We start from the raw sequence: 13,663 nt of genomic DNA, 5'->3' as shown, positions 1-13,663 counted from the left end.
ACCTGGGAAGTGATGATTTTTTAGAGATGTGATTTTAAAATATTCTGTAACACACTAATGGAATATTTTAAGTACATTTTAAACACAGTATATTCAGGAACTGACAGTATATATGTGAGGTAACTTATTTCAACTTAGTGCCACAGCGAATGCAAGAACCTTTTGTAGATTTGAGCAGAGGGGCTTATGCACCTAAGTCCCAGTTTTAGGCTTCACTTCAATCCACAAAACACGAAGTTTCACTGCAATCCATACAACTGCCTAGCTTTGTTTTTGCTTACATTTCTGTCTCCAGGCATGTGCACTGTTGTTCCCTCTAGGCATCTGTATGTTTATCTACCACCTAACCTCCAAAGTGATCCATGAACTAGGGGAAGATGAATGCCTTTCTTGCTGAAGTATCCCATCCTATAAGTATGTTTAGAGAGGTGTTTCCGCAGCACGAGGCAGTCAGAGGTGTGCCGCGGAGAACAACAGAGTTCAAAATGGCTGCCCTTAAAGGGGCAGGTGACTTTTTTTTTTTTTTTGCTCAATAACTCCCTCCCCCCCCAAGTCCCCTTCCTTTTTTTTTGTTTTTGTTTTTGGTTAACAAAAAATCTTTGGTGTTCCTCATAAAAAGCAATTATTGCTTGGTGTTCCTCAGTCTTAAAAAGTTTAAGAAACACTGGTTTAGAGGCTGCCTACCAGAATAGATCTAATTAAAAATCAAGAAGAAGGAACTAGTAGTGACTTCACCTTATAACTTGAAGTCTAGTGGTAAGTGCACTTGTCTATGATACCCAGTTCCAATTCTTCTCCTCTCTGCCTAATGTGGAGAAAGGATTTCAAGAGGAGTCTCCTGGCATGGAGTTCCCTCCATCTCTCCTGGTGAAACTGTTATATTTTGGATAAATAACTAATCACTGGAGCAGCAAAACTGGAATGTGGGTCTCCCACATGAGTGCCCTAAGCATGAGGCTCTCTGGTCCACTGAGCCTAAGAATTTATCCACAGTGGAACAGCATCACCAGGAGAGGAGGGAGGGAGACCCACATCTGACTGTTCCATAGCTCAGAGTACTCACTTGACAGGTAGGAGACACCTGTTCAAAGCCTTTCCCCATCTCATAACCCAGCCACACCAACACCTCTTTCTATTCATCCGTCTGCTTGTACGGAGAAAGGCAGGTGTTTAACTCATTCTCCCTAGAAACAACTTAGGCAGCTTTAGTGACTGATGCCAGGAGAGTAGTTCCTAGTTGTGGATCACTAACAGATATAGACACGTAGGCCACCACCCCTCATTGGTACCTCCCATTGGCTATTTGAGGTGGCTCCCCACCTAGCATGCTGGCTTTTGAAGACTGCATTCTAAGGTGCCCCACTCTCCCCATTCATTGTTGAGGGAATCTAGGCACCTAACTCGGCTTTGTGGATTGTACTGCTGTTCCAGTGACTTTTGTTTCTCCCCAAGGCATCTAAATTTAGGCATTGCAACATGCAGCACTAAGTTCCTTTGTGGATGTATGTCTAAGTTGCATGACAGAAATAGTACCCATCTATGTTAGAATGAAAAAAGTATGCCAAAGGCCAGGAATGCAGCATGCTTACAAAGTGCAGATGTGCAAGATACTAGAGATGAATTGTGATTTCAATTCCCCAAGCTAGTGGAGATGATGGTGATGTAGAAACTATGATGTGTATTTGGTGTCATCCCACAACAAGAAACAGTGGCAGTTACAGAAGCTAGGATCAAGCCACTTACAATACACTGACTCAGTGCAGTGAGCCTTGATGACAGCCAGTTTTCTGAGGGAGTTGGGTGGGAGGGGAAGAAGAAAATGTCTTCATTCTCACCTTGGCAATTCTTATTCCTGTTACCCATTGCTGTAGACTCGATTGATCATCACAGCACAAATACTTGATATATTGTGACTCCTTTTGAATCTGCGGGTGCTGGAATGAATAATTCTCGCAGTTAGAAACATACATATATCAGGCAAAATGTTAAAAAGTAAAAGCCCCATAGGGTGATTGCAATGGAAACACTGCCTTTCTAGAGCACATGAACATGAAGATGACAATTATCAGTGTGTAAAAAGAGTGAAATCACCAACTGCAGCTCATAGGGATATTTGTAGCATTAGCTTATACCAAATTGTAAGAGAGATCTGCAATGTGAATATCTAAGTTTAGAAAGCTAAAGTGTGACCTAAAGTTTAGAAATATCATGGTTCAGTGTCTAGCATTCAATGTGTAAACAGAGGAAGTCTGTTGCAATCTGTAACACATCCACTCTGAAAGCTCAGCATGATTGCCATTTCTAAAAAGCATATTGGCTGTGTCTACACTGGGCCACTTATTCCGGAAAATCAGCCACTTTTCCGGAATAAGCTGTGAGCTGTCTACACTGGCCCTTGAATTTCCGGAAAAGCAACGATGCTGTACTGTACAAAATCAGCCGCTATTCCGGAAAAACTATTCTGCTCCCGCTCGGGCATAAGTCCTTATTCCGGAACACTGTTCCGGAAAAGGGCCAGTGTAGACAGCCCAGTAGTCTTTTCAGGAAAAAAGCCCCGATCGCGAAAATGACGATCGGGGCTCTTTTCCGGAAAAGCGCGTCTACATTGGCCACAGATGCTTTTCCGGAAAAAGGGCTTTTCCAGAAAAGCAGCCTGCCAATGTAGACGCTCCTTTTCCGGAAAAACTTAAAACGGAATCCTATTCCGTTTTAAGCATTTCCGGAAATTCATGCCAGTGTAGACACAGCCATTCAGTTTGGATAAGAACAGACCTTCAGCTGAATCCAATTTTTGTCTATTGACTAGTTATCTTCCTGTGGATCTAGCTCTAAATCGTATTCCTCCAAGTTTTTGGTTTATGCTCCTTTATCTTTGTAACTCTCTCCAAAATTTCACCTGTTGGAGCTGTAGGATTATACATAATGCAACACTACCAAACATAACCTCTTTTTCCACGGTAAAAAACTTAAACAATGAAGGCTGTGTCTAGACTGGCAAGTTTTACCGCAAAATCACCTGCTTTTGCAGAAAAACTTGCCAGCTGTCTACACTGGCCGCTTGAATTTCCGGAAAAGCACTGACGATCTCATGTAAGATCATCAGTGCTTTTCCGGAAATACTATGCTGCTCCCGTTCGGGCAAAAGTCTTTTTACGAAAGACTTTTGCACAAAAGGGCCAGTGTAGACAGCACAGTACTATTTTCTGCAAAAAAGCCCCGATCGTGAAAATGATGATCGGGGCTTTTTTGCAGAAAACCGCGTCTAGATTGGCCACGGATGTTTTTCCGCAAAAAATGCTTTTGCGGAAAAGCATCCTGCCAATCTAGATGTGCTTTTCTGAAAATGCTTTTAACAGAAAACTTTTCCGTTAAAAGCATTTTCGGAAAATCATGCCAGTGTAGACGTAGCCTGAATAGTCTAGCAGCACCTTAAAGACTAACAAAACAGGTAGATGGTATCATGAGCTTCCATGGGTACAACCCACTTCTTGTACTCACAAAAGCTCATGATACCATCTACTTGTTTTCTTAGTCTTTAAGGTGCTGCTACACTATTTGTTGTTTTTTAAGTTTTTCCAATTACAGACTAACTGGACTACCCCCCTGAAGCTCTTTTTTCAGGGCATTTAAATCCTTTGAGTCTTTGAAGCAGTTCTAGGAACCCCTCCTGCCACTGCTCAACACTGACATATCCTTGCAATTCAGTCTGATTGCTTGTCTGAAAATTGCACCTCCTAGATTTAGATTTTGAAGGGACTAACTTCTGATGCTACAGTAGTGTAGGAAGTAAACCTGGCAGCTCCTAGAGGGGTAGCCATGTTAGTCTGTCTCAGCAAAAAATATGAGGAGTCCTGTAGAACCTTACAGACTAACAGTTCTATCTGGGTGAATACTTTTGTGGGCTGGAGCCCACTTCATCAGGTGCATGAAGTGGAAACTTAGGTTTGGCAGAGAGATATACAAAGATGGGAGTGTCCTATGGCATTCAGGGAAGGAGCTTTCTGCTACCATCTATTGGTGAACCCAGAGAGGAGACAGGATGAGCAGACCTCTTTTACATGGTTATCTGCCCTACTAATGTGAACAACTGGTTGTTTTGGTCAAAAGTAAAGTGTTGGATATAGGGGAAAATTAAAGGCTATCGTATTGTATGACAAAAGAGTATAAAGCAATATTTAATATGCTCTGAAGAGAGCTGCCATAACCAAAACCATTGCAGAGATGGTCAGTACAGTTAGTCACACCTGAGAAAGGAGTTCCCACCTGGTGAGAAGTAAATCTTTTGTGGCTGGGACTGTAGTTAAGACTACATCCTTGAACCTCTACCATAGTGCAGTGATAGAACTGAGTGAACTCTGGTAAGGGCCTAGATTTGGCACCTACATAACACCACTAGCTGAAGACTCCATCATAAGATATGATGCCGACATAGTACTAAGGCATTTCTTCCAGGATGCTAGGCATTACTTTCTCCTGGGTGGGGCCAGGGATGGACCTGCCTGTCTGCACTCCCAAATTCCAGGACTGATAAAAAAAGCACATCAGCATGGGGTTTTTCGGGTATACCAGCGAGGATGTGAGGTGTCATAGGCTATGTCTAGACTGCAAGCCTCTTTCGAAAGAGGCTTTCGAAAGATACTTTCGAAAGAGCCTCTTTCGAAAGAGAGCGTCTAGACTGCACGTTGAACTTTCGAAAAAGCGGCTTGCTTTTTCAAAAGAAAGCATCCAGTGAGTCTGGATGCTCTCTTTTGAAGAAGCCCTAATTACATTGAAGAACGCCTTCTTTCGAAAGAGGAACTTTTGAAAGAAGGCGTTCTTCCTCGTGAAATGAGGTTTACCGCCATCGAAAGAAAAGCCGCGTTCTTTCGATTTAATTTCGAAAGAACGCGGCTTGAGTCTGGACGCAGGGGAAGTTTTTTCGGAAAAAGGCTACTTTTCCCGAAAAAAACCCTGAGTCTGGACACAGCCATAAGGACATATGTCCATCAGCTGTTCATATAAGCAGGTGGGGAAACAAAGGCAAAGGATTACTACCAAAGAGACTGTGGAAAACTGTTTTAACCACTACTAGTATAATTGGAAAGTTTTTCTTTGTTTTATACACAGAGTTGGTATATGTCACGAGGGAAGTTTTGCCCATTAAGAATGTACAGAGGAAGTTTTCCATTTTCCTGTGTTTCTGAGAAGGGGTTCACGCCTGTGATATTGGTGAAATCTAGGAGGAACTCTCATATTTGATCTTGGCAATTTTTGCTGGCAGAAGGTTTACATGGACATTATCATTGACATATTTCACTGCTTCGATCCAAGTACACTGTTGCTTTTTTATCCTGAGAGATTCCAATTCAGAACATCCAAAGTTCAGTTCAGTTTCCTGTTGTGAAGAACGTCTCCAGACCAGAGGCCTTCTAATATAGGAGGTTAGAATAGACATACGGATAATTTAAACCAATGGCACTCCTTTCACAAGATGTCAGGGAATTTGTGATAGAAATGTAGCCGTGTTAGTCTGGGGTAGCTGAAGCAAAATGCAGGACAATGTAGCACTTTAAAGACTAACAAGATGGTTTATTAGATGATGAGCTTTCGTGGGCCAGACCCACTTCCTCAGATCAAATAGTAGAAGAAAATAGTCACAACCATATATACCAAAGGATACAATTAAAAAAAAGTGAACACATATGAAAAGGACAAATCACATTTCAGAACAGGAGGGGGATGCGGGGGGCGGGAAGGAAGGAAGGTAAGTGTCTGTGAATTGATGATATTAGAGGTGGGGAGAGTGGGATGTCTGTGAGCTAATGGTATTAGAGGTGATAATTGGGGAAGCTATCTTGGTAATGGATAAGATAGTTTGAGTGTTTGTTCATTCCTTCCCGGAGAGTGTCGAATTTTAACATGAACGACAGTTCAGAGGATTCCCTTTCAAGTGCAGATGTAAAAGGTCTTTGTAGCAGAATGCAGGTGGTTAAGTCATTAAGAGAGTGTCCTTTCTGGTTAAAATGGCAAGAAGCTGTTTTTTCTTTGTGATCTTGTCTGATATCTGTTTTGTGGGCATTAATCCTTTGGCGAAGTGTCTGAGATGTTTGTCCAATGTACATAGCAGACGGACACTTTCGGCACATGATAGCCTAAATTATATTTCTGGATGCGCAGGAATATGTGTTCTTGATCTTATAACTCACTTGGTTAGGTCCAATAATGGTATCAGCAGAATGAATATGTGGACAAAGCTGGCAACAGGGTTTGTTGCAAGGGAAGGTACCAGGGTTGGAATCATCTTGAGGTTAGGTGGTTGTCTATAGGAGACTATGGGTCTGTCTCCCAGAGCCTCTTGGAGTATGGTATCTTACCAACAACCACAGGACATACCACACTAAGCTAATTCGAACTAACGCAGCTAGAACTAAAAACTAGTTCGAATTAGCGTTTTGCTAATTCGAACTAGCGCGTCCACATTAAGTGGACCCTGAAGCGGATGGCCGGAAGTAGTGCTGGCAGGGCATCAGAGGAGGACTTAGAGCGTGGAGATGCTTTCTCAGGCTAACCGAGGGCTGTGCTTAAAGGGTCCCGACCCCCACCCCGGACAGACAGTTCTCAGGGGTGCCCCGCTTGCAAAGCAGTCCTGGCTTGGAGTGCCCTGAGTTCCCACCCTGGGCACATCACAGCACTCGGCCATCAGCCCGGCTGCACGTGCAGCAGGCTGCAATCTGGAGAGAGGGGGCAATTGGGGGGCTGCAGGAGAGCTTCCACCCCCAGAAGCCCAGGGAGCCAGCCCAGTCCTCCCCATCGGGGGCTCGTGCCCCATTCCTCCCTCACCTCCTTCCACTTACCCTTCCCTAGCCCCTCTTCTTGATGTACAAAATAAAGATAACGTGTCTTCCAAAATGGAATCTGTCTTTATTGAACAAAACTTGGGGAGACTGGGAAAAGGAGGTGGGAGAGGGGAAGAGAGAGGCTGGGAGAGGGGAGGGCAACTAAAATGATCAGGGGTTGGGAACAGGTCCCATATGAAGAGAGGCTAAAGACACTGGGACTTTTCAGCTTAGAAAAGAGGAGACGGAGGGGGACAGGATAGAGGTCTCTAAAAGCAGGAGTTGGGTGGACACGGTGCATATAGAAAAGTTCTTCATTAGTTCCCATAAAGAAGGACTAGAGGACACCAAAGGAAAGGAATGGGTAGCAGGCTTCAAACTAGTAACAGAAAGTTCTTCTTCACAAAGCAAAGAGCCAACCTGTCGAACTCCTTGCTGCAGGAGGCTGAGAAGGCAAGAACTGGATCAGAGTTTAAAGGGAAGTGAGATCAGGTCATGGAGGATGGGTCCATGGAGTGGTATTAGCCAGGGGGTAGGAGTGGTGTCTCTGCCCAAGGTTTGTGGAAGACTGGAGAGGGATGGCACGAGACAAATGGCTTGGTCACTGTCTTCGGTCCATCCCCTCCAGGGTCCCTAGGGTTGGCCGCTGTTGGCAGACAGGCTCCTGGGCTAGATGGACCTTTGGTCTGACCCAGGACGGCCATTGTAAGCTCAGGGCTCAGGGTCGGGGGTCTCAGTGGACCCCCTTGATTCTCTTGCACATCTGCTCCTGGGTGGCCAGGCTGGCAGCTATCCTGCCCAAGCCGGCCACTTTCCTGTGCCTAGTGCGGAGATCGTGGACGAGGTCCACAATGTCCGCACTAGACCAGGCGGGTGCCCCTCTCTTGCGGTCCCGGGCAAGCTCCCGGGAGCCGCCAGCCTGGTCCCGGGAAGAGGGGGAGGGCTGGGGGGCATCGGGTTTGTGGCTAGATCCGTGCCAGGTGCAGGGTCTGCTGGCTGGGTGCTGGCAGGCTTGCACCTGGCACGGGCACCGTAGCCAGCCCGTGCCCCTTTAAGGGGTCCGGGGCCGGGAGGGGGGCAGTAGAGTTTCCCTGGTGTTGGCCAGAGTGGCCACCAGGGAAAACTGGGGAGGGCTAGCCTCCCACTAGTTCGAATTAAGGGGCTACACACCCCTTAATTCGAACTAGCTAGTTCGAACTAGGCTTAATCCTCGTGTAATGAGGATTGCCTAGTTTGAACTAAGCGCTCCGTTAGTTCGAATTAAATTCGAACTAACGGAGCGCTAGTATAGCGCCTATGAAAGTTACTTCGAACAAGACTACTCCTTGTTAGTAGTCTTTAAGGCTGTGTCCAGACTCCATGCCTCCGTCGACGGAGGCATGTAGATTAGCGAGATCGGAAGAGGGAAATGAAGCCGCGATTAAAATAATCGCGGCTTCATTTAAATTTAAATGGCTGCCCCGATCTGCCGATCAGCTGTTTGTCGGCAGATCGGGAGAGTCTGGACGCGATGCCCCGACAAAGAAGCCTTTCTTCATCGACACAGGTAAACCTGGTTTCACGAGGCTTACCTGTGTCGATGAAGAAAGGCTTCTTTGTCGGGGCATCGCGTCCAGACTCCCCCGATCTGCCGACAAACAGCTGATCGGCAGATCGGGGCAGCCATTTAAATTTAAATGAAGCCGCGATTATTTTAATCGCGGCTTCATTTCCCTCTTCCGATCTGGCTAATCTACATGCCTCCGTCGAAGGAGGCATGTAGTCTAGACACACCCTAAAGTGCTACATTGTCCTGCATTTTGCTTCAGGGAATTTGTGACTTGTAATATTCTGTTAAGTCCAGCAGATGGCATCAAATACTTTTCAATGGTTTTATAGCAGTGTTATCAAATGGCAGGACACACTGCCCACACCTGAGAAAGAGGGTCCTCTCTTCCCAACAAAATGAACAGCACTTTGTTGATGCTGTGAGTCTCCCTCAGTTTTTCAAATACTGCATTTAGTGTTGCTTATAAGAACTTCCTTGAAAGGAAATTTGCAATTAACTCAACTTGGACAAACAATGAGAGAAGCATGTGCACTACAATACACAATGCTGAAAAGGAAGTAGGATGACTATGCCAGCTAAACATGCCATTGCTGTAGTCTGGGGGTGATGAAGAGCCATACAGTTGAACAACACTGAGGAACTCAGCCTCAAGAATGCCTTATAGTGTTGCCCAGCACACAGCAAACACAGGTCTGGGCTCAGTGCATACTGTGTTCAGGAAAGGTCACTGCAATCATCAGAGGGCAAAGCAAAAACATCATTCTCCTCCGACAAGGTTTATTTCCTTTTTCCTTGAAATATTCAGCAATTAAGTGAATTATAAAGGACAACAATTCAAAAAGCAACTCCTCAGAAGTCATGGCTCCAGGGAAAAGTGGTAACATGCAGGCAAAATCCAAGGAAGCAGAAAGGGAATTCAGACTTCATGTTAAAAGCCACAGAAACCTACTTTGTTAAAATAAGCCCCAAATATAATCGCTAACAGATTTTCTTATATTCAAATGCACTGTATTTCAATAGCACTTTCCTTCCGTAAATTGGAAGTAGTATTATAAATAGTAGTATAAATTGGAAGTAGTATCACCATTTTGCAGATGGTGTTAAGGGCTTGATTTTCAAAAGTGTTAAAATTCTATATGAAATCAGAGAGCTGCAGGTTCTCATCCCTTCTGAAAATTAGGCCTTTGAGGTACGCCTATATAGCAGCGTTACTTCAGAATAACGGATGTTATTCCGAAGTTACATAGTCCATGTCTACACACAAGCAGTTCTTTCGACATAATGTCGAAATATTGTTGAGCTGGAGGACTGCTTAGTCCAACTCCTATATCCCTCATTGTATGAGTAAGGGAAGTCGGAGGAAGAGTGCTCTATTTCGAAATAAGTGCAATGAGCGTAGCTCAAGTTGTGTAGCTTATTTTGAGTTTAGCCCTGCTGTACAGACGTACCCTGAGAGACTTGCCAGAAAACCCATAAAAGGGTCAGGAATAAAAGAACTCAGGCCCTGACCTTCAGTTCTCCACTCTAACCCTCTGGCTTCTTTCCAAGGGTCAGGTAACACACCGATTTCCCCAGTTCCCAGGCAGGTGCTTGAGCCCCACTCTACTCCAGGTCATGCCCCCCACTCTACCCCTTACTCCAAGTTCCTACCCCATCCTCAACTTTTCCCCATACCCTACTCTACCCACTCCCTTGCCTTTTTCTGTCCCTGCTCCTCCACACCCTCAGCACCTCACTGCTGATCAGCGGTGGGTAGGAGGTGGTGGGAGTGGAGGGGGAGGACCTGATTAGCAGAGGGTAGTAAGGCAGGAAGAGAGAAGCTCATCTGCAGGGCTGCCAGTGGTTGTTGGGCACCCCTTTTATTTTTCCAGCCCTGGAACACAGAACGAATAAACACCTATGGCACACTGTGTCCTTCCAAGGCATTATTTTTACAGATAAAGAACAATAAAACATGAGTACAAAGACATTATTTTTCAAGAAGTCTAACAAAACCAAATACTTTGTGCAGAGATGAATTTAGAGAATAAAGTAAACCCTGCACCTAAAGAAAACAAAAAGATACTGAAAGCTTGCAATGAAATAGAAACTGAAAGATGTGGTTTCTATGGTTTGTGCCAAAACAAGACTAAAGAGCAGGTGATTGAGAGTATCTCAAGAATATATTATCTTATTTCACCTTCCAACTGTGAAAATGAAAAGTAAACAATACATGTTCAGCAAGGGTGGAATTTTGGGAGGGGCAGGGGAGAGGAGAGGCAGCAGCCATGTGCCCTGGGACACTGCTTGCTTTTCATCCTGTTCCCCAGATGCTAAGGGAGTGAGGGGAAAGTACTTGCATTCCATGCATGCCTCTCACACATGGCTGAATTCCCCAACTTGGCACTTCGAGTGTAGGTAATGGGGGCCAGCTAGCAAAATTAAAACACACTGTCAGATCCTGTCTCTGCAGTAACCAGAGACAAAAAAAGTTTTCCTGATTTCAGTTTCTCCTGAAATCCATTGGTACAGCCACCACGAAGTGTACAAATTTCCTTTTCCAGGGAAGAAATCACTTGGAATCACCCAACCTCATTTCCCCACGGAGCTGGGAAAAATAAAAAATAACACCCTTGCAGAGAACAATGAACCTGTGCTCTCTGTCTGGTAACCTGTCTGCAGCCAGGCATGTAAGTTTAAGAACACAAAACATCAGCCAGTACCAATTAACAAAAAAACCAACCCCACTTTTATTATTAAAACAAGACTATCGTTGCAAGCATCCTAAATGGATTGGTCTTAAAAGCCCTGAATTGAACCAAAGCTCAGGGATTCTCCCTGGGATTACTTCTTGGTTACAGAGAGGGGAAAAAAACCCAAACAATTAACCAGTTCAGACATAATTTCCAAACCCCAAACAATGAAAACAATAAACCTTACGGACTACCTAAACTTTTTCCTACTCACACGTTATGATGAACCCAGAGGATCTATTTTGGGAGAGCTCATTTTTTCCCTCCACTCCTGGAGAAGATTCCCTGTCTCTATTTTTGCCATTCTCTCTGCATGTTCTCTGTCTGCCTTAGCCCTTCTCAGCTTGGATAGCTGATGAAACTCTTCAATCTCTTCTTTATATTTAAGTTGCAGTCTTCTCACTGGATCTTGCACTCTCATTCTTCTGCAGCATCTCTGGCCAGTAACAAAGATCTCAGTTCTCATTAGGGGTACGTCTAAACTACATGCCTCCGTTGACGGAGGCATGTAGATTTGTGTATTCGAAAAAGGGAAATGAAGCCGTGATTAAAATAATCGCGGCTTCATTTAAATTTACATGGCTGCCGCGCTGAGCCGACAAACAGCCGATCAGCTGTTTGTCAGCTCTGGGCACTAGTCTGGACGCTCCCCTGTTGAAATGAAAGCCTTTTATCGACATCCCCTGTAAACCTCATCCTACAAGGCATAAGGGGGATGTCGATAAAAGGCTTTCAGGTCAGCGCGGTGCGTCCAGACTAGCGCGCGGAGCCGAGCTGTTTGTCGGCTCAGCGCGGCAGCTATGTAAATTTAAATGAAGCCGTGATTATTTAAATCGTGGCTTCATTTCCCTTTGCCTATCTGTCTAATCTACATGCCTCCATTGAGGTAGGCATGTAGTCTAGACACACCCTAGAAGCTTTCTTCCAAAAGCTTTTTTCCCTCTTTCAGAGCACAAGTTTTGCAGGGCTTTTTTACAAAGACCCTCATACTGTAGCTGGCTCAGTGCAGCTGCTCTTTAGTCAACCAAACTCTCGATGCCAAAATCAAATTTAGAATAGTGTGGGGTCTTGGTCCAAAGCCCAACTGATCTGGTTCTGTGGATCCTAGCATGACTACGCCACTGTAATATTCCAGTCGGGTCTGGGCACCACTGAGAGTGTCTTTTCAGGGCGAATTGCTCAAAACTAGGGTTACTTACAGCCCACGACTGGAGTCCTTTTAAAATGTGGGGGTCTCAAAATGATCCCACCATGCTGCTCACCATGTCATAATCAAACCACATATCAACACAGTTATAAATTGAACTCTCAAGAGGACACAGTCTCTGCTGCTTTTCCCAACCTGAGGTCCATTATGTATTAGGGGTAAGTCTGTTCCCCCTGGTCCCTGTCTCCATTGTGCTACTTTCCTCTGGCCCCTCAGAGCCAGGCTCCAGTCCCTCCTTTCTGGAATGGGACATTTGGCTTACGTCTGGGGTTGTTTCTGAGCTACTGTACCCATCCCAAAATTCTTGCACTGCCCTGGTCTAGCCAAGTGTGAGAGGCATGCACGGAATGCAAGTACTTTACCCTCACTCTCTTAGCGTCTGAGGAATGGGATCCTCCTGGAGCGTGTGGCTGCTCTGACCCCACTCTCCAGAAATTCCACCCTTGATATTCAGGCATCTCATTAATTTCCTTGCTCAAAAATGTGTAACATTACTTACTCACACAATACTACTGCAAAGTGTTAACTGAGCATTGACCCACAACTCTGCCACGTCCAAGGAACGCGTCTGCTCCTCTGACACTTTTTGCAGAAGAGCAGATGCGCTCTTTCAGGAGCCCTGTCTTCTTGTTCTTCCAAAAGAGGAGGTTTTTCCAAAATTTGGCCTAGTGTAGACGGGCCAAATTTCGGAAAAGCCTCTTCCAAAAAAACAATTGGAAAAAGGTACGCAAATTGCTTTGCTAGATGGGCTACAAAGGAAAATGTACCCAGCTTCAGAAATGAAGTATGATGATGCCCTTGTCTCAGTTTATCCCCAGGAAACCATTTTGTTTCATCCTAGATTAATTCAGTATTATGCACCATTAGCTTCAGATTACTCAAGCAAAACCAGCACCAATAAACCATAATTAAATTCACTCAGTATCAGACACTTCAGACTGACTAAACCAGTCAATTTGCATATAGATTACCTTGCTATTTGTTTGCTTTAAAGGATTTTTCATCATGGCATGAGATAACCAGCTTGGGAACTGGTGAATATCCTCTCTCTCACACACAATAAACACTAATCAAGGTTTCTGTTAAATTTCACCAAGGAGATGAACTGCCCCTTTTGTAAACGTGAGCGCCTCTGGTTTTGGAAGGGTTTCAACCTAAAGGTATGAAATGAATGCTGATGATCCCAATGCAATCTCTAATACGAGAGCCACATTTCAGGGACAGCGGCTTTATGTTTATATTGTATAGGTGCTATTCTACATGGTGCTGGACACTCTCAGCTTGTACACTCACTACTGATGTAAGAGGTAATTTCTTCTAGTGGTTGCTGAAAATGGACTCCTGGAGAAATATGAGCACA

General features: G+C 44.7%; 1 protein-coding gene and 1 long non-coding RNA gene across 2 annotated transcripts in view; one reads left to right on the top strand and one right to left on the bottom strand.

The window, feature by feature from the left end:
• Positions 1-13,663, bottom strand: part of APBB1IP (amyloid beta precursor protein binding family B member 1 interacting protein) — a 111,561-nt gene that overhangs the window by 13,475 nt on the left and 84,423 nt on the right. Inside the window, exon 11 of the mRNA XM_014569656.3 lies at positions 1,836-1,934. Coding sequence (XP_014425142.2) covers positions 1,836-1,934 — 99 coding nt within the window. The remainder of the gene's footprint in view (positions 1-1,835; positions 1,935-13,663) is intronic.
• The window catches only part of LOC142827370 (uncharacterized), a 38,834-nt gene continuing 37,100 nt past the window's right edge, over positions 11,930-13,663 (top strand). Inside the window, exon 1 of the long non-coding RNA XR_012902078.1 lies at positions 11,930-12,461. This is a non-coding gene — a long non-coding RNA (uncharacterized LOC142827370). The remainder of the gene's footprint in view (positions 12,462-13,663) is intronic.

This window comes from Pelodiscus sinensis, chromosome 2, assembly GCF_049634645.1.
Source record: "Pelodiscus sinensis isolate JC-2024 chromosome 2, ASM4963464v1, whole genome shotgun sequence".
Lineage (NCBI taxonomy): Eukaryota > Metazoa > Chordata > Testudines > Trionychidae > Pelodiscus > Pelodiscus sinensis.
This window is presented reverse-complemented; position numbering and strand designations above follow the sequence as displayed.